This window comes from Hoplias malabaricus, chromosome 3, assembly GCF_029633855.1.
Source record: "Hoplias malabaricus isolate fHopMal1 chromosome 3, fHopMal1.hap1, whole genome shotgun sequence".
In the NCBI taxonomy this organism is placed as follows: domain Eukaryota; kingdom Metazoa; phylum Chordata; class Actinopteri; order Characiformes; family Erythrinidae; genus Hoplias; species Hoplias malabaricus.
Window position 1 is genome coordinate 39,971,244 of NC_089802.1, and position 23,902 is coordinate 39,995,145.

The 23,902-nt window shown below is 43.1% G+C and overlaps 1 protein-coding gene across 1 annotated transcript in view; it reads right to left on the reverse strand.

The window, feature by feature from the left end:
- cntn4 (contactin 4) overlaps positions 1–23,902 on the reverse strand; it is a 239,177-nt gene that overhangs the window by 125,776 nt on the left and 89,499 nt on the right. The window contains exon 5 of the mRNA XM_066663326.1: positions 6,685–6,780. Within this exon, the coding sequence (XP_066519423.1) occupies positions 6,685–6,780 (96 nt within the window). The remainder of the gene's footprint in view (positions 1–6,684; positions 6,781–23,902) is intronic.

Genomic DNA, 23,902 nt, shown 5'->3' on the forward strand with positions numbered 1-23,902 from the left:
CGGAGTGGACCCAGCCGCGAATAGCGAGGAATTACGCTCTGCCTCTTAATGTAATCATCCAAGTTCAGTGGACACCTCCTGGGAATTTTTTTTTTGGTGAAGACGCACAACAAACTAGGACAGGAAAAGACAGAACAAACCCAGGACACACACGTCTCAACAGGCTCTTCACATTCACCGTCTCCTCAAATGAAAATCCCAATCAGAGCCGAAAATCAAGCTATTTTTCTTCTGCCGCTGCGTGAGTTCTCTCATCTCTCTGCACAAATCAGTCTCATCAGAAAAGTAATGTGGGCTTAATTCAGAGGAGTCTTCAGCGCTGCACAGAGGACTGAGGACGATCCTCTCACTGTCCTCCTACAGTGAGTCCACTGCACAATGGCTTGGGATTGGCTAATTAAAGAAACACAGCCAAAAATCAGAAACGGAAAACAACCAAATGAAACGTGCCAATTGTAGCTGAGTGTCTTCATTTATAATTATTATATTGTATTGATGAAGTTTTAATACTATGAAGCAGTTAGAAATGTCTAATTTGAGCTGGAGAATGTTTAAATTCTAAATAACTATTACACATTATAAAAAAAAAAATTACAATTTATTTGTACACAACACACAACAGATCATGAGATAAAAATGTGCATTTACTTTTAAAGCTGTATTTACATACAATGCACTGCTGTAATGAATGCATTGTCTGTAGTTATGTTATGGTTCTACGTGTCGTTAGAGTGTAATTACAATGTTATTACAGACAATAGAAAGGCTGATAGAGATCACCGGTCCATTTGACTGTTCAGAAATCAGAATCATGATCAGTGCCCCTCTGTGAAAAGCCCTGAGCTCAGAATGATCCCAACTTCCACCGGCCACAGATCTCATTAAAGCCTGCAACAGAAGGCACCGCAGCTGGTAATGACCGTGTCAGATGTACAATAGCAGCTTTATGTGGAAATGACCGCACACTCTGCCAAACCGACGTCCATGGCGCGCTCGCTGCACGTGGCCCAGTCTCCGCCTCCGACGGTGTGGTCTGAGGGATCTGGCGGCTGTTATATCGGACCTGCAGGGCCTGGGAGGTGTTCATGACGTTCCAGAAAAAGAACAGGAGCCTGTTTCCTAAAGATGCCACTGTTCTGCTTTTTCTCACAGATGCTTTGGCCACTGGTCTGTCCCTGAGTGACAAAAAACATGTCTTTCACATACCACAAGTCCCTCGCCATTGTTCTGCAATGACAACTGTGTTTCCAAAGTTGTTTCCCCCTCAGCTAGGGGTCCATTGCCTGGGTCTGTGTGGTGGGAGAGCTGGACGTAGCAGTGACCTCTGTAGAGCTTCTAACGTTAAAGGAGCAATCTGTAAAACTGGCTGCAAGCGTTTCAAACAGGTGCCGCAGTCCAAATTCAAAACACTAAAGAGAGTTCACATTCAGAGTTCAGAAACTCACCCAGGTTGCCAGGTTGAGGAAAAAACTTTGGACCTGCAGCTAAATAAGAATGTTCCATAATCAACCTGTTTACACAGAAAAGTGTTCATTCTTTCACTAAAACATCTACCCACTCTAACCAAAGGCAAAACACTGAACGAGCCTCTGCTGTTTTTCCCCGTATTCCCTTTCCACCTAAAACACTTCACTGGATGAGGCTAATGTTATCTTTCTTATTGATATTTCTCCTACACCTTAAATCTGATTTTTGACATTTTCTTCTTATTCACAGTTTTTAAGTCTTGAGTTTCATATTCAAACATAAAATTCCAACTTAAATGGGTCAGTTTACAAGGTGTTATTCACAACTTATTGTGTGATTTCTCTGTGCCACCTTAAATGTGTGACTATGTGAGGCTGAAACTAGCTTTTCAAACAGTTTTATAAAACACACAAACCACAACGTTTACACCTATAATAAACATGCCCCCGACTGCCAAGCTTTTCATGGTATAGCTTTGTGACTAAAACACATCTCTACACCTAAGAAAGAGTGGATATTTCTCCGTAAGCCAAGACTGGTCTGTGTTACTGCACTCCACTATATTTTCTTTTGGAGATTCAAGGAATTCAGAGCTGTTTCAGGTCGGATTTGTTACGGATTTGTTCTGTTTCTCCATTATCGGGCCCCTGAATTTTCTGCTGGTATCAGCCCAAAACCTACAGTGAGTGTTGGATGAGTGCCATCTCTGCTGCCTCCTGAACGTATTAGAAAAGCAATCAGGTGATTTTGTGATTCTGTCCACCACAGTGCACCACGGTTTGGACCCAGATGGGACTTCAAATGTCTTGTTGTCAATGCAAAAAAAAAAAAAAAAAACGGCCAGCATCTTCTGAAGTCTCCAGATATCAGAACTGAGAGAGAGAGAGAGAGAGAGAGAGAGAGAGAGAGAGAGAGAGAGAGAGAGAGAGAGAGAGAGAGAGAGAGAGAGAAAAGGAGAGAGAAAGAAAGGAAGAGAGAAAGAAAGGGAGAGAGAGTAGGAGAGAGAGTGAGAGAGAGAGAAAGAGAAAGAGTGAGAGAGAGAAAGAGAGAGAGTATGTGAGAGAGAGAGAGAGAGAGAGAGAGAGAGAGAAAGGGAAATAGATAAAGGGAGAGAGAGAGAGAGCAAGAGAGAGAGAGAGAGAGAGAGAGAGAGAGAGAGAGAGAGAGAAAGAGAGAGAGAGAGAGAGAGAGAGAGACAAAGGGAAATAGATAAAGGGAGAGAGAGAGAGCAAGAGAGAGAGAGAGAGAGAGAGAGAGAGAGAGAGAGAGAGAAAGAGAGAGATAGAGAGAGAGAGAGGAGAAAGCGAGCTGCGGGAAAAGCGAGCCCACACCTGGAGAAGGAGTTCTTTGTTGGAGATGATTGGGGCTTTGTTGGGACGTAACCTGCCTCCAGCTCCAGATCTGTCGCTCTCTGACAAGCTCCCGTTTGGGTCTGATCTGAGTGTGCGATATCGGCCGCTTTGATGCCTGACACTCCAGTTATTCCTCCTCGTCTGATACGCCGCGCTGTTTAATTATTCCAGCGTTTGTGTACGGAGAACTGAAATAGCATTTTGTTTTTCGTCTCTTCTGCCATGACAGTGAGGACAGGGAATAAATAATTAAATCAGCGTCTTCAAAAATAGACCAACAAACGTCCAGACCTCAGGAGAGCAAACACACCGCCCGCCTGTCCTTTGTGAATACTAGTTCTGGACGTATGGATGGAGCTGGTGTTAAAATATTACTCTTCTCAGGATTTACACAACACTGAAGACCTGCCACTTTACAGTGAACTAGAAACTAGAATTTATTGTAAAAATTGAGGCGATATTTTGCACTTTGAACTAGATTTAAATCTGCAGTGTATTTCATAATGCCTACATAATGAGTTTATTTTACCCCATTAGTAACAACGCAAAAGTACTTTTAAATAATTATTAATTCTAAATGATCAGTGTGTTATAAATAATTCTTTCTGTTTTGAAATTATGGACCCATATTACATTCTAATTCATTTATTGATTGTTTATAACCACATATATAACACATTCTCCATCAATCTCAATGCAAAAAAACCTTTAATCATGCAAAATATCCTTCAAGTGTTCAGGGTTACATATAGACCCATTTATTTACTAAAGAACCCATGTAGAACCATCATTAAAGTGTGATAGAAGAGCACCACTGGTTATTACCGGTGTAGACTCATATCTACTGTTTGTTCATTTGTTCATTCATTATCTGTAACACTTATCCAGTTCAGGGTCACGGTGTGTCCAGAGTCTACCTGGAATCATTGGGCACAAGGCAGGAACACATCCTGGAGGGGGCGCCAGTCCTTCCCAGGGCAACACATACACACACACATTCACACCTATGGACACTTTAAGTCGCCAGTCCACCTACCAATGTGTGTTTTTGGAGCATGGGAGGAAACCGGAGCACACGGAGGAAACCCATGCAGACACAGAGAGAACACACCACACTCCTCACAAACAGTCACCCGGAGGAAACCCGCGCAGACACAGGGAGAACACACCACACTCCTCACAGACAGTCACCTGGAGGAAACCCACACAGACACAGGGAGAACACACCACACTCCTCACAGACAGTCACCTGGAGCGGGACTCGAACCCACAACCAGGACCCTGGAGCTGTGTGACTGCGACATCTACCTATATACTGCTGCCTGTCTACTGTTTGTGTAAATGAATATTTGCCAGTTAATGCTTATTCTGACTTCATATAAACTGTAAGGTACATCACTGGGATGAACTCTGAGAGGGGTGTGAAGAGTTGCAGGGGCATTGGTGGCTTCAAAGAAGATCCTAAGAATCATCAAAAAGGAACCTGTCGTGGTCAATCGTCATGTCTCTACGCTCCTGAAGAATCTCATGGACTTTCAGTGGGACGTCATTTAGACAAACTAGAGTTGCACTGGGTAAAACAAATATGTTCTTTAAAACACGGGCAATTTGGTCTGTGAAGGATTGTTTTAAAAGTACTGTTTACATTAGTTAGCGTTAGAGAATAGAATAAAAAAAACAAACAAAAAAACAAAAAGGGAGAAGATTGATTGCAGGACCTTGGGATCATTCAATACAGAGCTCTCAGGCAAAAGAGGTTATTTAGGTGCCTCAACATTTTATTCTTTTGTAGGTTAACTTTAGATTTTACTGTCATTTAATTTAATAAAAAATATTGAATACCTATTGATCCTGGCACTAGTTTGATTCTGTTTTTAAAAACTTGATTTGTTTGTCAGTTACATAATTTCATACTTCCAGCACGCAGATATATAAACAAAACATATGTCTTCTTCTTCTTCTTCTACAAGAAACAGTGCAAAATCTTGGCGTACGTAGCTCACTACTGTAACAAAAATAACCATTGTCCTAAAGAAGAAGTCCACAAATACACAACCAGACCCCCAAAGTAGAAATGCTTTCTCAGTTTCACAAAACACAGGACAAATGCCACAGGCCATAAACGTAAAGAAAAAGCAGCAAATGCATGTTTGAAAACAGTGTATATTTGTGTTAGCATCTGTAACACAGAGAGCGATGGCTTACAGAGAGCTTTGTGATTCATGCACAAACCTGAATGATGGTAATATAACGGGCAACATTTATGAACCTTTGGCAAGTGACAGATACTACACAATGTGCACAGTGTTTAATAAAAACAATATTTAAAAATTTTTCTGAAGTGTGACGTGTGAACTGTAACAGTGCGGATTTTTCCCAAAATTACCCAATGCAGTTGATGACTAAAATATTTTATGATTATCTTATACAATTTGCTTGTATTATATGTACAGACCCAACAAAGAAAAAACTTTTTTTTCACAGTGCATTTTACATACATTTAGTTAGTGTATTTCTCATGAAAAAATACTGAATTCTAAGTGTGGCGCAGCAGTGGAACTGTGTTCTCACAAATGATAGAGATACGCCCAATACCTTTAGGATGATTTGGAGCAGTGGTTGAGTCCAGCTCATCACTCCATCGCTCCATAGATCCACTTACAATTACAGATTGTACTCCATCTGTTGCTCTAGAGAGGTACCAAGCCCCCAGAACTGGGCTGTGGAGCAGGGGAACTGTGTTCTCTTGAATTCACACTGCGGTGATCAGTAAACATTACAAAAGCATGAAAGAGCCACTTAAAAAGGACTCCCCTCCAGGAGGCGTTCTGCAGGGAGGCCTGCTCTGATGAGCATCAGCGTCAACACCATTAATCAGCTGATACAACACACGCGGCTGCAGTCATTAATACGGGCTATTAAACTGATAAGGCGGAGTTAATGAAGGCTGTGCACTTCAGAGGAGGAGAGGGGACCAAGTGCATATGGCTCAACATTTTTAAGCGGTTTGTGTGTGTGTGTGTGTGTGTGTGTCAAGGGAAGTCCACCAAAAACTGAGAATCTGGGTGGGGGTATTAAGTTGGAGCTTTGTGAGAATATCTGGCAACCCAGAGTGAAAATCAGCCTTAAATATTCCCCTAAAAGTAACTGACCTCCTGAGTGAGTTACAATGAAGGTGCTGACCTCCTGAGTGAGTTACAATGAAGGTGCTGACCTCCTGAATGAGTTACAATGAAGGTGCTGATCTCCTGAATGAGTTACAATGAAGGTGCTGACCTCCTGAGTGAGTTACAATGAAGGTGCTGACCTCCTGAATGAGTTACAATGAAGGTGCTGACCTCCTGAGTGAGTTACAATGAAGGTGCTGACCTCCTGAATGAGTTACAATGAAGGTGCTGACCTCCTGAGTGAGTTACAATGAAGGTGCTGACCTCCTGAGTGAGTTACAATGAAGGTACTGACCTCCTGAATGAGTTACAATGAAGGTACTGACCTCCTGAATGAGTTACAATGAAGGTGCTGACCTCCTGAGTGAGTTACAATGAAGGTGCTGACCTCCTGAGTGAGTTACAATGAAGGTGCTGACCTCCTGAATGAGTTACAATGAAGGTGCTGACCTCCTGAATGAGTTACAATGAAGGTGCTGACCTCCTGAGTGAGTTACAATGAAGGTGCTGACCTCCTGATTGAGTTACAATGAAGGTACTGACCTCCTGAATGAGTTACAATGAAGGTGCTGACCTCCTGAGTGAGTTACAATGAAGGTGCTGACCTCCTGAGTGAGTTACAATGAAGGTGCTGACCTCCTGAGTGAGTTACAATGAAGGTTCTAACCCCCTGAATGAGTTACAATGAAGGTACTCACCTCCTGAGTGAGGGGGTGGGCCACACAGAAGCACCACCCCTTGCCCCTCCCTCACAGACACCGCACTTCTCCGATGAGTCTTGAAGTTCTCCAAGTCTGAAAGAAAGAGAGAGAGAGACGACCATGACTCATTCACTCAGACCTCTGAGAGAGAGAGAGATAGAGATAGATAGATAGAGAGAGAGAGAAAGATAGAGAGAGAGAGAGAGAGAGAGAGAGAGAGAGAGAGAGAGAGAGAGAGAGAGAGAGTGAGGGAGTGAGAGCGAGAGAGAGAGAGAGAGAGAGAGAGAGAGAGGGGGAGTGAGAGCGAGAGAAAGAGAGAGAAAGAGAGACGGAGAGACAGAGAGAGGTTGGGGTTGTATATAAACAGAGCTGAACACAGTAAACAGCCCTTAGTCTGACTGATCACCCCCATGGTGTGTGTTTATTAGGAACATTCCCAGCTCCCACAGCTAAGCCCCGAGTCTCAGGATCCCGGACAAAGTGGACAGACTCCCTCAGTTTTTGAGAGTGTGGACTTTTTTTCCTTGAATTTAAAACTTTCTAGAGGTCTACGCACCAGAAAACAGTTGGCTTTATCAGAGCCTCTGGTTTATCCAGCAACTGATACTTTTATACTGACCCTGCATGTAACCCGTCTGTGCCATGGAACACACACACACACATACACACTTAACTGGGGGAGTGAACAAACACCAATCCCAGGCAGTGGGCAGTCACCTCTACACACCTCAGCAATTGGGGGTTACGTAGTCTCAGCCACAGATGCTCTGCCCACAAACTGACAGAGAGTTTGTTACGTTTAGTGCACTAACATGGCCTCACTGTCAGGATTCTGCCAGCTGTGTTCTGATTGGCTCTCTGTACATCTCCGTATTCACAATTCCATAATAATAATAGGTATAATAATGAGCAATAATCTGTCATTGTACAATGTACAACGAAATGTGTCTTCCGCATTTAACCCATTGGTGGCAGTGAACACACATACACACACACACACACACTAATGCATTGAACCGGCACCCTTCTGGTACCAAGCCTTGTCCCCTAACCATTAGGCCTCATTCCTATTCCGTGTAGTGGACACATGAAATAACAGCCTTGTGATTGGTCCTTTTTCTGCAGTAGTAGGATATTCTTGGCCATGTTAAGTGATGAAATGCATCAGATTCTCCCTAGTCCGGCTCTACACGATACGACTCGACTCGCTTAAAGCTTGTTGCTTTTCCACTGGCCAGCGACGACACAAAACTCTCTAACAGGAAATGCTGAATTTGAAAACCACAACAACTGCGACGGTAAAGTCCAGCGCTGTTCACTCATCATATTCATGTGTTGTTTTTGTTTTTTGAACTAAACACGACTCAGCGCCCCAGTTCTCACAGGTCAGTTTTACTAGTTGCATGTTCGGCTTTCACTGGAAATCTTCATTGGCGCTCGGCCCAAGGAGCATTTAAACCTCTTCAAAACACCTCGAGGTTAAGTTATGGGCTGCCGTTGTGAGTCCAATAAAAATAAATGTGAAAGCTGCTATAACTTTCGAGATGTCGAGACGTGTAGGTTCCATGCGGTGGAAAAGCACCAAAAGTGGACATTGGTCGGAAAAATCCCAGCACTAAAGGGAACGACCTCATTTACCCAATGTTCAGGGGTTTTACTAATTTTCGGACCTCATGATTCTGCTCTTAATCGTGTGTGAATTACAGTTCTAACACTCCTTTAACATCACACACAGCCACAAGCTGCTGCTTTCACTAAAATCACACGATGCACTACTCAAAGCCCTCTCCAGGGCAAGGAAGAAGAGACACTGCCCCAGGAACGCCATTCCACAAACACAAACAGCGTTCTGCTGATGCAACAAAAGCTCGGCTTTGTATTCAAAGCGTTGGAGAGACGAGACTCAGAGACGAGAATTAAAGAGTATGACCCAAATCTATCACAGGGAGAAAAACAAGCACCGCCACAAAACAAAACACACCCTTTAAAGCAATGGCACTCAGTCCCTGAGCCGCAGCCCACAGACACACAACGATTTAGGGGCTTCTTTTCTGGGTCCCACTTGATACCACCCTCCACACAAACAATGAGCATCTGAGGAGATCACAAAGAAATCGCTGTTCTGTTCTGACCACAGGGTTTCAGAGAAATACAGGCACCACATAACGGCCACATGTCCACTTTAACAGGGGGCTCTAACTCTCCACAGTTGTGAGTGAGTGAGTGAGTGAGTGAGTGTGTGAGTGAGTGAGTGTGTGAGTGAGTGAGTGAGTGAGTGTGTGAGTGAGTGAGTGGGTGGGTGAGGGAGTGGGTGAGTGAGTGAGTGAGTGAGTGAGGGAGGGAGTGGGTGAGTGAGTGAGTGAGTGAGTGAGGGAGTGGGTGAGTGAGTGAGTGAGTGAGTGGGTGGGTGAGGGAGTGAGTGAGTGAGTGTGTGAGTGAGTGAGTGGGTGGGTGAGGGAGTGGGTGAGTGAGTGAGTGAGTGAGTGAGGGAGGGAGTGGGTGAGTGAGTGAGTGAGTGGGTGGGTGAGGGAGTGGGTGAGTGAGTGAGTGGGGGAGTGAGTGAGTGAGTCGGTGGGTGAGGGAGTGGGTGAGTGAGTGAGTGAGTGAGTGTGTGAGTGAGTGAGTGGGTGGGTGAGGGAGTGGGTGAGTGAGTGAGTGAGTGAGTGAGTGAGTGAGGGAGGGAGTGGGTGAGTGAGTGAGTGAGTGGGTGGGTGAGGGAGTGGGTGAGTGAGTGAGTGAGTGAGTGAGTGGGGGAGTGAGTGAGTGAGTCGGTGGGTGAGGGAGTGGGTGAGTGAGTGAGTGAGTGGGTGGGTGGACGAGTGGGTGAGTGAGTGAGTGAGTGGGTGGGTGAGGGAGTGGGTGAGTGAGTGAGTGGGTGGGTGAGGGAGTGGGTGAGTGAGTGAGTGGGTGGGTGAGGGGGTGGGTGAGTGAGTGAGTGAGTGAGTGAGTGAGTGGTTGAGTGAGTGAGTGAGTGGGTGAGGTAGTGGGTGAGTGAGTGAGTGAGTGAGTGGGTGGGTGATGTAGTGAGTGAGTGAGTGAGTGAGTGTATGAGTGAGAGAGTGAGTGGGTGGGTGGGTAAGTGGGTGAGTGAGTGAGTGAGTGAGTGAGTGAGTGAGTGAGTGAATGGGTGGGTGGGTGCGTGGGTGAGGTAGTGAGTGAGTGAGTGAGTGAGTGAGTGAGTGAGTGAGTGATTGAGTGAGTGGGTGGGTGGGCAAGTGGGTGAGTGAGTGAGTGAGTGAGTGAGTGAGAAGAAATAAGGCCCAACATTAGAATAAACCCAATAACATTATTCAGTGTGTTACTCTGTGTGTGAATGTGTTGGTTTGACTTTATCCAAATCTCTCCTTGTGAAGTCTAAAAAAAGTCTGTTACAAACATAATTAATTGCTAAGCAGTGACATTACAGATGTTCATATTCCTTCTCTACATCAGTGTTGTCTCTTCATTCAGCTGAAGACGTTTTAAAAGTTCATGTTAGCGACGTGTGCTAAATATTGATGGTTGTGCTAGTTACTGCAAAGATAAAGGGTTACACAGTTTCCTGTCAAATCTACACATGCATTAACACAAAATATACAGCAGCAAGTTTGTCCAGAATATTATTATTAAAAAAACATGAAAGCTGGTGGGGTGGGCGTGGCTAGGTCCCAGAGGTGGTTTCAGAGCAGCTATCACTGACCAATGGAGATTCAAGGTGAAAGCTTTCCTCTAAGACCCTCCCACACGTGAAATTTGTCTCAGAACTCAGAAGCAAAATAAAACAAAGCAGAAGCAAAGAGAGAATCCAGAAGCAAAAAACCTGACCAGAAAAATCAAAAAAAACTAAAACAACGAAAGCAAAGACTGACAGAATACAAACAAAACTCAGTATCAAATAACTGCAGAATACAATGGTAACCAAGTATAAATGTACTTTTGATATATTATTTTCTGTTTTGCATTCACTTTACTTTTTGCTCTTGATTCTAGGACGTTTGCTTGCAGATCTTTTTTTGCTTTTGTAAAGCTTTTGACACAAAATTCACCCCATAACATAGATATACCAACACCCAGTGTTCAAATTAGGGTGGAAGTACGATCCAAACGGCGCAACCATTTCAAGTTTCCTTTAGGAAAGGCACATTTCTAGCTTTATTTACTATTTATTATCTATTTATTTATTTTTAAGGTTGTTTGAATTTGTGATTTTTTGTGCCTTTTATTTTTAAGGGGTGTTAGGTGGAGGTGAGCCACTCCATTTGTGTGGAAGCGTCTTTTTGGTTGATTCTCTCTGTTCTGTGAAATGAAACAGTGATGGTGTCATTTGTTTTTTGTTTTGTTTTTTTTTTTTAAAACTGAAGACCTGAAAACCTGAAACTCGTGGTATACAATAAATTCTACAATTGTTCTTTAGTCAACAAGTCGTTCTCTTTTGTCTTTTGTTTGTTACAAAGTGCCTCGTACAGCGAGGCTGTGCCACAGTGTTTTTATCCATTCAGGCAAAAGGCAGGGGCAGGGGCTACATTCTCAAAGCTCTTAGTTCTTTACACTGCAGCGAGCAGTGATTAGGCACAATCAGCCACCGCTACAGAATACAACCAACACACTACAGACCTGTGGAGACAGAGAGAGAGAGAGAGAGAGAGAGAGAGAGAGAGAGAGAGAGAGAGAGAGAGAGAGAGAGAGAGAGAGAGAGAGAGAGAGATGGAGAGAGTGTGTATCAGTGTGTTTTGATGCGCCTGTGTCTAAAGCTGGAGATGAAAAGCTCTTTAATAGTTTTAATGGTGGTCTATTTGCAGCCCCCCGACAAACGCCTCACGTGTGAAGCTGTTGGTTTTCAGTTTTGATGAAGAAGAGCAGCTGTGTTGGACTGTAGAGCAGAACACTGACTGTGTGTGTGTGTGTGTGTGTGTGTGTGTGGCAGGACTAACACTGTTGTTTCATTACTGATTGCTTTCTCTTACGCATCTTATCAACTTTCATTCACTGTAGTCCTCCTGTTGCTCTGCATACTTTGTTACCCCACTTTCCCCTGTTCCTCAGTGCTCAGGACCCCCACAGAGCAGGTGTGATGTGGTGGTGGATCATTCTCAGCGCTGCAGTGACACTGACGTGGTGGTGCTGTGTTAGTGTGTGTTGTGCTGGTGTAGAGTGGATCAGACACAGCAGTGCTGCTGGAGCGTTTAAACCCTGTGTCCACTCTCTATCCACTCTGTGAGACACCCCACCCTCGTTGGTCCACCTTGTAGATGTAAAGTCAGAGACACTAACACACCATCACTATCACTGTTCTGTGGGGTTCCATTAAAGAAGAACCTGGTGAAATGGGAATAGGACTAAGACAGTATGCAGAGCAACACTTTCATTTATTCCGTCTTTAACTGTAGAACTACAAGGTGCACCTGTATGGTCAGTGGAGGATGTTCACACAGTTTGAGCTGAAAAGTTGGGAAGGTCCAAGCCAGTGTCCAAGCTCGACCCAGACGATCACCTAGAAAGTCTAGCCCTGGACCCGTCCGGAGAAAGTCTCACAGCAGCATTCACAGCTCCCATCAGGTGAAGCATTTCTCATTAAAGTGCACCCAGCTCGGTAATATCACCTGGAGCAGTGGAGCAGGGATGAAGGGGCTCTTTGAGGGCGAAATCAGTGCTAAATGTCCCTCACCACAGCCATCATCTCTCCCCTGATTGGTTCTGCTTCGGGGCCAGATTTAAATACCAAATTACAGAGGTCATTGATTTATGAAAAGTGCTGTAAGGTCAGCTAATATATGTCACACTGGCCACGGGACAAGTCTATTAAGTGGCCTTACCTTAATTATTTCGTAAAGCATAAATCTCCCTTTAACCCTGGGAGCCGATGTGATTTAACAGCCATTTGAGACGCTGCAGACTTATTAAGAAAAGCAATTCTTTGCTCTTTCCCCACAGATTAATACAGGATCTTTCTCCCGTAATGGACCGTCCACCCCTGAAGTAATGGTCTGAGCTTTAAACAGGTCCAATCTGTGCCTTTCTATAGACTTAGACATAAATCTGTGCCATATATAAGTGTGTGTGTGCCAGAAGTGTGTGGACACCTCTAGCAAACACACAGCAATGTGATCTCCATAGACAAACACTGGAGGTGGAATGGGGTTTTAATGTAGAGATCAGTGCAGACATATTGACATTAATCTTTATTATACCACAAACCGTTCCAACCCTGCAACGTGATTGGCTGAGACATTCTATGAATGCCAATGTTGCATGATAATGTTCCTCTGACTGAAGCTCTTCAAGTATTACTCTGCCACATCTACACGTAACCTAGCAACGCCACCAGCACTTACAAGACAGCACGGGATGTGCCTGGATATTTCAACCATCATGGAACTGGTTCAGTACCCATTTGCGAACTTGATTTTGAACTGCAAGGTCCATTCCCACCATCAGACTCTGTGGCGATGGAAACATGTTTTCTGAAATGCTGCTGGAATGCAGAGTACACAGTGGTGGAGAGCAATTAATGGTCTGGGACTGTTCCTCAGGGTTTTGGCTAAATTCCTTAGGTTCCTGTGAAGGACTACATTAATGTTTTAGCAAATACAGACTTTGTAGACCACTGTATGCATCCGCTTTGTTGATGGCAGTTTGTGGAAAACACCTCCTTGCTCCAGTATGACTGTGCCCCTGTGCACAAAGCAAGGTGTATACCTGATTAATGTATTAAAGAAGAAACTCCAATGTCCTGGAGTCATCATAACAATGACCTTGTGAGCCAAGTCACTTCCTGCATCTGACCTTATTAATGATCGTTCTGACTGAAGGACTACACTCAAAAATCTTGAAGAAAGCCTTTCTGTGAAAACAAACCAGGGCCAGCTCCATATTAAGGCCCATGAGTTTGGAATGGGATCTATAACATGCTCACATAGGTGTAGCGTTCAGGTGTGTGATATATGTGTGATCACAGGACCAAAGGTATAAGATAAAGGTATAAGGTAAAAAACAAACAAACAAGCAAAAAAAAAACCCTCTATACATTTCACATAAATGGAGTCATCTCTTAGAGCTGCATTAGACAATGTCACTGGAATGTCTGTCTGTGATTGAAGCTCACCTACATCACATCAAGTTGACCTCTAGTGGCCAAGCAAATGAACTACAACAACAAAGACAGCCTCCTCATTCTCGAGCGCCAGCTTTTCACAAACACAGAATGTATTTCTGTTTATGCCATTGCTACAATAATAAAAAAAAAAAAAAATTATAATATTCATCTTTGTCAAAGTCTCACACAGTTTCTTTGTACTAATTATAATGATATAAAATTACTTACAGCACCTTTAAAGCTCTTAAGTGGAATCTATACTTAAGATGTTGTGTGGAAGTCTTGCTTTAGCCCTGAAAAACATGTTTTGCTTTCTCTTTTGTGTCAAATCGCACCACTAACAGGCAGCTGTATCTCTAACAGCTTCAAAAGCTGAGCTTCAGACGGATGAGAGACGACACAGTGAGAGGTTGAAGTCTTTCTGCTGATGGTTTCCAGGCTATTTTTACTGCTGCTCGACTCATTGTTTTTGAATTTGGGTTCTGACTGCTCTGGCCCTCACAGCTAGAAGCTGCTGACTGTAGCTTTAATGCCTCTGCAGTCTTTTCTATTGTAGCAGACTTTATTCAAGTGCCATATTAAGTTCTCTCCAGTCCACTTTCATCTCTCCTGCACCAGTGAAATGAGATTCCGATTCTCTCTGATGGTGGCAAATGAGTCCCAACTACTGCATGATAAATGTGAGCATTCTAATAGAAAATTAGTTTGACCCAGTACTATCCAGTAGTACAACTACCAGTTGAATGTAGCACACACACACTGAAGGGTTTATTTTCCCAGTGTTTAAAGGTAGGCTTCAGACTGGAGAGGCAGGTGGAAGTGAAGCTGTCTCACCCTGGGCTCACTCCTGTGTGTGATATAGTCACGTAGTATATTTGATACATAATGCTTTCACTAATGGGAAATTGACACAAAAAGTCATGTCAGTCACTCACACTGGTAAATATAGTGAAAAGCATAATACGATTTACAGACCTCAATTTTGTCATCTCAACGCAAAATAGGTGTCTGGTGATTGTCTAACTCCTATACAGAAATTCCTACCAGGTGTTGAACTTTAAATAACTCTAACACGAATGTTAATTTTCCTGTCACTTACCAGCCTTCTGACCTGAATAGAAAAATTATCTAAATTAGGCTAAATTATCTTAATTTTCCAGAGAACATTTAAGTAATAATATCCAATCACTGGTACGCTGTCAGAAAAAAAAAAAAAATGTCACTGTGGTCTTACCCTCAAAGGAACATGTACTGTATCTTTAATTAGGAAACATAATTGTACATTATTATATTATAATTGTAGATTTTTAAGTTCATTTAATGAACACAACTGAACTTTAACATCACTGCTGGACCTTTAAAGATACACTACACTGTTTGCACCTTTAGTGACCAATAAACGTACCTTTACTGTGGCATACCCAGACAGCAAGGATATATCAGTCCACTGTCATAAAAAGGCTGTCACACCACTGACTGTAGACCACTGCTGGTCCATCATCGGACCACTCAGATTACTGTCCTGTACAGGATAGAACTCCTTTATAATCTCCTCAAACAGATTTTAAATATTCACAGGGACTTTTATTCTGGAAAACACACTCATACAAATATTACCAACCACTATGAGAGATATAATAATGAGTACAATCCTGATATAAAATGATTATGATAAAAATGTTGACACTGTGCTGATTAAAGTTATTTACTAAACTTATTTATAAAGAATAACAAAAAGAACCCAATAAAGGAGAAAAATGTAAATTGGACTGTGAATAGAAAAGTGCTGAAATGTGGCATTTTGTCTAAAATTCAGTTTAATCAGCAGTGGTCCGCCCAGAAAACACTGTGTAAAACACTAGTGGACCTCCAACTTTGTCCTCAGTGGGACTTGCTCTCAGGAATATCACTGTCCTATAACATGACACATAGATACTGTAGATTATGTTCATATCTTATATCTGTAACATTTTAAAATATGACTATCCTTAAGACGCTTTATGAATTGCTTAACCTTCCTCTTGTGTTAGGGTCTTAAGCGACCTGTTTTAGGTTTTAAATGCGTACGAGTGCTCCATACATTTTAAATAAATCCAAGACATTTTGACTTTGTCAGGAACTTCTATTTCAACAAAATAATTAAATAAAAAATACTAAATTATAAAATGCTCTTGTTAAAATTATGGCTTTTCTGTTGTTAAGGTCAGTTTCAACCCAGGTATAATTTTAAATCAAAAAACAATAACAAGTGCCAAATCTGGACTCATAAACACACTGTACACTAACAGCCTACAGCTGGCTCCTCCTACAACCACTCGAGCTTCAGTTTGGGGCTTCTATCTTTGTCTGTTTCACAAAACAAGGAAAGACAGACATGTCCAGACATGTAAGGCCCAGTCAGTTTAGAGTTTGTGTTTTGTAGAGTGTACATCTCCAGTTTACAGTCTGCAACAATGAACAATTAAAACCAGTCCTTTCATGGATAATAATGAATAACAAGGTCAACAAGAGGGAAGAAACACATTGATTGATAATGAATTCGTTTTGAGGGGGTCTTATGGCTGATTTAACACACGGGTCAAAACCGACCCATTAACTTAAGAGATGGTAACAGAAAGCTAACACAAGTGGAAGGTTAACAACTGTTTATTATATGGTAATTAAATAGAATGTAAACGGCTTAAAATCATTAATAATCAATTTGTAAAACAGATAGGACAACAGTGACCTGTTATTTGTCTAATAGTAAAAGTGTCAGAGAACTTTCTGAAAATGCGTTGATAAAGAATGAACCCAGACTTCATTCATTCATTCATTCATTGTCTGTAGCCCTTATCCAGTTCAGGGTCGCGGTGGGTCCAGAGCCTACCTGGAATCATTGGGCGCAAGGCAGGAATACACCCTGGAGAGGGCGCCAGTCCTTCACAGGGTGACATACACTCACACATTCACTCACAGACACAGGGAAACACACCACACTCCTCACAGACAGTCACCCGGAGCGGGACTCGAACCCACAACCTCCAGGTCCCCGGAGCTGTGTGACTGAGAAACTACCTGCTGCCCCACCCAGACTTTCATTAATGATTGATGGTCGACTGATGGGGACTGATGGGGAAAACAAAGCAATGTAAGCATTCAGTGGTTCAACAGTGGAGACATGGACGTGGGTTCACTATTTAGCAAATAACAGGTCACTGCTATTGACCTGTTCCTGTTTATGTTTTATAAATGATTCTTAGTGTTTACGAAGTAATTAATAACAACTTAAACACTTTTATAAAAAACATTAAAAGGCTAGTCTTAATTTAAGTGATACTTTTATAATTGAAAAGTTGTGATAAAACCAAAAGTTGTTATAAAACAAAGATATGCCATTTAAAAGGACTTAGACTTCCTGTGTTAAGTTCCTGTGTCTATCACTGTGTAAGATAGGCACATCCTAAGGCCGTGTATATTCTATAAACCAATTTATGAAATCTATGTGCAGAAAATACTGTTGTGTGTCTCTCAAAGCAACTGCCCCATGCGAGACTGGCACTGGTGCACTTTGCGTTCGTGAGCCTATTGGGTCCAATCTGGGCAATGACAGACCGGCAACAAAGGCCTAGAGTGGCACTTTCATGTGCAGCAGAGGACAGGATGTTAGATAAAAGCCTCACAGAAGTCAGAAAATTGAGAGCCTGTGAGAACAAAGTGGACAAACGCATTCAACATCTAAGGTACTGAATTAATTTACTGCGGGCAAAAAAAAAAAATAATAATAATACAGGGGGATGTATCTTTTTTGGGGGATATTTTGGACAGAGATAAAAAGAGTGTTTGTGATTTGTAGTTCCAAGAGAGGACACACATGGCCGTCTTGATTTAGACGATCCAGTGGCTCTTCAGTGTTGACCCGAGGAGGAGTCCGACCGCTCGGACGCAGGGCCGCGAAACAAAACCCGCGCCGGCTGCTAGCCCTCGTCCCCAAAAAAGAGCAAAGGCAGCATTGTTTGAGCGAGGGGCTCTGAGAGCCATCCTCTATAGACCCACCTGAGGCTAGCACACAGCTGAAGCTTTTCAAAAAGAGAGGGAGAGAGAGAGAGAGAGAGAGAGAGAGAGGGACAGACAGGGAAGAAAAGAGACCTCTCCTTCATTCCTGCTATACACATGTGGAATTATAAAAGACAGTTCAATCAACAAATTGGCTTCAAGGGATTTTATGTTTTTTATCTTGAAATAAAAGAGGAAAAGAACAGAGAGAGAGAGAGGGAGAGAGAGACAGAGATAGAGAGAGACAGAGAGAGAATCCCATTAAACATTCGGTTTTAAAGGCTTTCACAACATTCCAAAATCAATGGTCCTGCACTTTAAAAAAATGTTCGTAGATTTTACGGTGAAAAACTGTGACAGTAAAAGACACAGTCTCTGTGATGGTGAAATATTGTAAATACATGTATGGACTGTATAACATTCACTTATTTTCAGATATGGCTATGTTTCTGTCTGCATCATTGAATTCATCATAGTATTTTCATGTTAGTTTCATGGAAAAATTATATTGTATTTATACAATAAAATATGGAAACAGTCTCAGCTTTAACCCTAAAACCATAAAACAAAACAGGAGTAATATCTTACTATAATTGTACTATTTGTCCCCCTCTGTGTAAAGCATCCTTTGGTTTGGGAAATTTACTATATAAGTTGAACTTATTATTATTATTATAATCATCATAGTTTGGTGTGTTCTCCCTGTGTCAGTGGGGGTTTCCTCTGGGTGCTCCGGTTTCCTCCTACGGTACAAAAAACACAAGTTGGTAGATAGATTGGTGACTCAAAAGTGTCCGTAGGTGTGAATGTGTGAGTGTGTGTCGCCCTCTGAAGTACTGGCCTTGAGCCCAGCGATTCCGGGTAGGCCCCGGACCCACCGCGACCCTGAACTGGATAAGGATTACAGATAATGAATGAATGAATGAATGAATTATTATTATTTTTTATTACAGTAAAATCCTGATTTTTTTACTGTAATTACAGTCGTTTTTTTACAGTGTATTATTGTACAGTCATTGAATGTAAAACTTATGGCTGCCGAAAGTTTTTGTTTTATTTTGTTTGTTTACATTCTGCCATTTTGTTTGTCCTAATATCTCCTTCCACAGACAAATGTAAAACGTGCAGGTTTTCCCCTCAGTTTCCAGTAAAGCAGCACCAAAAGCAACAAAGTTCTCGTCCTTATTCTGCAGCGACCACTTGGTTCTCAAAGTTGAGCCACCACCCACAGCCTTGACCGTGTCCCAGCTGTAACCTGCAGCGTTAATGATGGGGTCTGTGAGTTTTTGGGCGAGTGCTGGATGATGCAGTGACCTCCATGGTGCATTCTGACACCTCTGTTCATTATAATGCAACGAGGCCTGTTAGTGACGTTAAAACCAGGTCAGTTCTGGCTGCGGCTGCCGCTGCACAAAGTCACCTCGAGACGATGGAACACGCTCTGACATCAAACACAGGAGTTGACGGCACACACTCTTGACAAAGCCTGGAGTAATCGTTCACTCAGAGCTGTCAGGTTGGGTTTGGATGGTGTATCCTTTATGTGTTAATGTCACACTCTTAAGGCCTATTCACATAGATCTTTTCACAGGAAATAAAATGGATGAGATTTTTAACATAGATTTGTCTCAATGCTCTGAAATCACGAGAAGATGCTGGAAGAAATGGATCCATTAATCAGGACTGATCATATATTTATCATTGTACTTTAATCACTGAATCCGCCCAGTCTCCAGAACAACGCGGGGGTTCAGCAGGGTTTCTGTAGGTCACTGGGGGAGTTTGAGGTTCTCTTCTGTGTAATGCTCCTCTCATTAAAAGTCACTAAAAGCTGCTACGAAACAAGACGAGCTGGTCTACCCCCGTCTTCCTGCTCATTTGTTTGGTGGGTAACCATGGGAATGGCGATCTGATTGGTCGGTCTGATTTTAACACATCCATAATATGCAGAAAACAGAATAGGTTCTAATTCAAAATCTGACAGTGTTGCAGTCCGTGAGTTTTGAACTTTGTGTGAAAAGGCCTTTAAGTTTAAGACATTTGTTACACGTGTAACTACACAGTTTTTATGGGAACAACAGACTGTATCATGAGGGACTGTATCATGTGTCGGAAATATGTAATTACACAGTTCCTACAGCACAGACGTCTGCAGTGTCACAGACGCTGACTAAAGTAAAGCTGCTCCTCTGTGAAGCCCTGAGCTCTGCAGAAGAGCTGACAGTGGTACAGTGATCTAAATGAAGTCCACTAACGCAGCGTCACTGTGAGAGATTTCTAAAGTCAGAGACAACTTATCAGAGCAGGAGGGAGCCGCCAGCTCTCTGTACGACTCCATAAAGCTCCATGATTCATTCAGCCTCCCACGGCACTCACTACATCACAGCCACCTCCCGGAGCAGAGGGAGGACCACGCCTCCTCACCCAGAGCTGCTCCAGATATCAGAGAAACACTGCATAAACAATCTGTTCATCCATCCATCCATCACTCATTCACCACCTCACCACCATCCATACCTACACCACCCATTCATCACTCATTCACCACCTCACCATCATCCATACATACACCACCCATTCATCACTCATTCACCACCTCATCACCATCCATACCTACACCACCCATTCATCCATCCATCACTCATTCACCACCTAACCACCACCCATACCTACACCACCCATTCATCACTCATTCACCACCTCATCACCATCCATACCTACACCACCCATACATCACTCATTCACCACCTCACCACCATCCATACTTACACCACCCATTCATCACTCATTCACCACCTCACCACCATCCATACCTACACCACCCATTCATCACTCATTCACCACCTCACAACCACCCATACCTACACCACCCATTCATCCATTCATCACTCATTCACCACCTAACTACCATCCATACAGACACCACCCATTCATCCATCATCACTCATTCACCACCTCACCACCATCCATACCTACACCACCCATTCATCACTCATTCACCACCTCACCACCATCCATACCTACACCACCCATTCCTCCATTCATCACACATTCACCACCTCACCACCATCCATACATACACCACCCATTCATCCATCCATCACTCATTAACGACCTAACTACCATCCATACCTACACTACCCATTCATCGCTCATTCACCACCTCATCACCATCCATACCTACACCACCCATTCATCATTCATTCACCAACCCACCACCATCCATACTTACACAACCCATTCATCTATCCATCACTCATTCACCACCTAACTACCATCCATACCTACACCACCCATTCATTCATCATTCACCACTTAACCACCATCTATACCCACACCACCCATTCATCCATCCATCACACATTCACCACCTAACCACCATCCATACCTACACCACCCATTCATCCATCCAGCACTCATTCACCACCTCACCACCATCCAGCTATTTACCATTCACCACCAAACATCAATTTATAAAACCTGACGGTAGTTGATTTTACTCTTTATTTTCCCCACAGTAGTAAACAAAGAGTAAATAAACAGAGCAGGAGAGTGCTCACTCACTCAGAAAACCAACACACACTCATCCCAGGAGCAGGAGAGCCCAAACTTTTGAACATATACCACTTTAGTGTGTGAGGAAAGACTCAGCAGTGAAGTGGATGGAAATGGAAATGGAAAGTCAGATGTAAATGTAATTCATTATATAATTATTACATAATTAAACTGAAATAAATAATAAATCTAAAGTGCAGCGGCTCTAAAGGTTGAAGCTGGAAATAGTTTGGCAGCTTTGTACATTACAGACTGTGTGACCAGCTGGTGTCCAGACCAGGTTATGAAATATAGGTTATGAAATACTGGTTGTTGGACATTTACAGCTCAGTGTGTCCTAAGTTTCACACTCAACACATTCAAGTTTCATTTCACTACATTATCAATATAATAAATCATCATTTTAATAACGGAAACGATCTCACATTTCTGAGGTGTGTGTGTGTGTGTGTGGTGGGGGGGGGGGGGGTGTCCCATATTCATCATCATCACCATCATAATAGTTATTAACTATTTTATTATTATTGGTATTATTAGCACAGTGGAGCAGCAGGTGGTGTCTCTGAGGTTGTGGGTACGAGTCCCGCTCCGGGTGACTGTCTATGAGGAGTGTGGTGTGTTCTCCCTGTGTCTGCGTGGGTTTCCTCCGGGTGACTGTCTGTGAGGAGTGTGGTGTGTTCTCCCTGTGTCTGCGTGGGTTTCCTCCGGGTGACTGTCTGTGAGGAGTGTGGTGTGTTCTCCCTGTGTCTGCGTGGGTTTCCTCCGGGTGACTGTCTGTGAGGAGTGTGGTGTGTTCTCCCTGTGGCTGCGTGGGTTTCCTGCGGGTGACTGTCTGTGAGGAGTGTGGTGTGTTCTCCCTGTGTCTGCGTGGGTTTCCTCCGAGTGACTGTCTGTGAGGAGTTTGGTGTGTTCTCCCTGTGTCTGTGTGGGTTTCCTCCAGGTGACTGTTTGGTGTGTTCTCCCTGTGTCTGCGTGGGTTTCCTCCGGGTGCTCTGGTTTCCTCCCATGGTTCAAAAACACACATTGGTAGGTGGATTGGAGACTCAAAATGTCAGTAGGTGTGAGTGAATGTGTGAGTGAATGTGTGAGTGTGTATCACCCTGTGTATCACCCTGCAGCTTAAAGCTGTCTTTTCAAGCCCTTCTTTTCCATTTTTTGTAGGATGTTTCTGACTGTTCTAGAATAAGTTCTGATTTAAAATAATAATAAAAAATGTCAGCTAGAGGGGTATACAGTGCTCAGCATCCTCTGGAGTCATGGAGGTACATCCAATAAATTTGAGAAGAGCTGGAGAGCTAGGACTGCTCATCCAGCATCAGTAGCCATCCTCACTAAAACTCTCTTGGATGCTGTATGCCATCATATCCTCCCCACAATGGTCCATCATGCATTATCAAGACTTTCCAGAAGAGTAGAGGCTATATCTGGAGCCTGGATGAAGGAAACTCCCAAATAGTGCCTTTCGTTTCAGAAGAAACCTAGAATGAATAGGTGTCCCAATACTTCTGGCCATAGAGTGCACTACTGCAGCCATGTTAACACTCTCAGCCTCATTAGGACCATGTAGACTGTCACTGGAGTGGATTACTCAGCTCTTAAACCCAGCGTTTGCTCATTAGACTGCATCTCAACACTGATGAATCTGACGAAGCCAATAAAGCCCTGATTAACCCACAGAAGTCATGAGAAATGCAGTCAACAACTGTGTAAATATGACCTGCACCTTCATTAACAGACGTGCACACACTTTTAAAATAAAAATCAATGTCTGTTAAAAAAACAGTCTGTTAGTGAAGGGTATTGTTCCAAATAAAATATCCCTGGAACCTAAGCCATGACTTTAACACACAGACGAGTTCCACATGTCACTTCCTCTGTCCAACTGCACCATGACCATCACCATCTGACCAAGCCTGTGTGAGTAACCCAGCTCTGAGGAAAGGAAATAGAAACAAAATAATAATAAATAAGCTGCTGTGAACTGTGTCCAGGAGCGGCCCCCAGAGCCCAGACCTCATCGTCTTTGAATGCCCCTGGGATCAGGAGAAACAGAAAGTTCAACCAACCTCTCAGACTGATCTTTGGATGAAAGTCTCATGAAAAGAATGGAAGCTGTAAAAACTGATGCTGAAGTTGGGGGCGTGGAGCGTTTCTATTGGTCGGTGCTTGGTGAAACATTGTAAACAGCAGCTGGTCGATGATTTTTTTCTCTGATGATTACAAATGACTAACATGGTCGCATCTTCTCTTCGAGTCACTGTCGAGTGTGTTCTCCCTGTTTCTGTGTGGGTTTCCTCCTGTAGTCCAACAACATGCATTGACACGTGGAGTTGTGGTGTCAAATCTGGGGTGAGTGCTGTGTGATGTGTGTGATGCCCTGAGATGGACTGTTGCCCCGTCCAGGGCGGTCTTCCTGCCTTGACTCCAATGGGTGGGTTCCGGACCCACCGCAAACCTGCTCAGGATGAAGTGGTTAAAGTTATACGCCATTTTGACAGGGAATGGAAGACGTGTGGGGTGGTCTCTGACTTCTGCACAGTAATGAGTGCCATT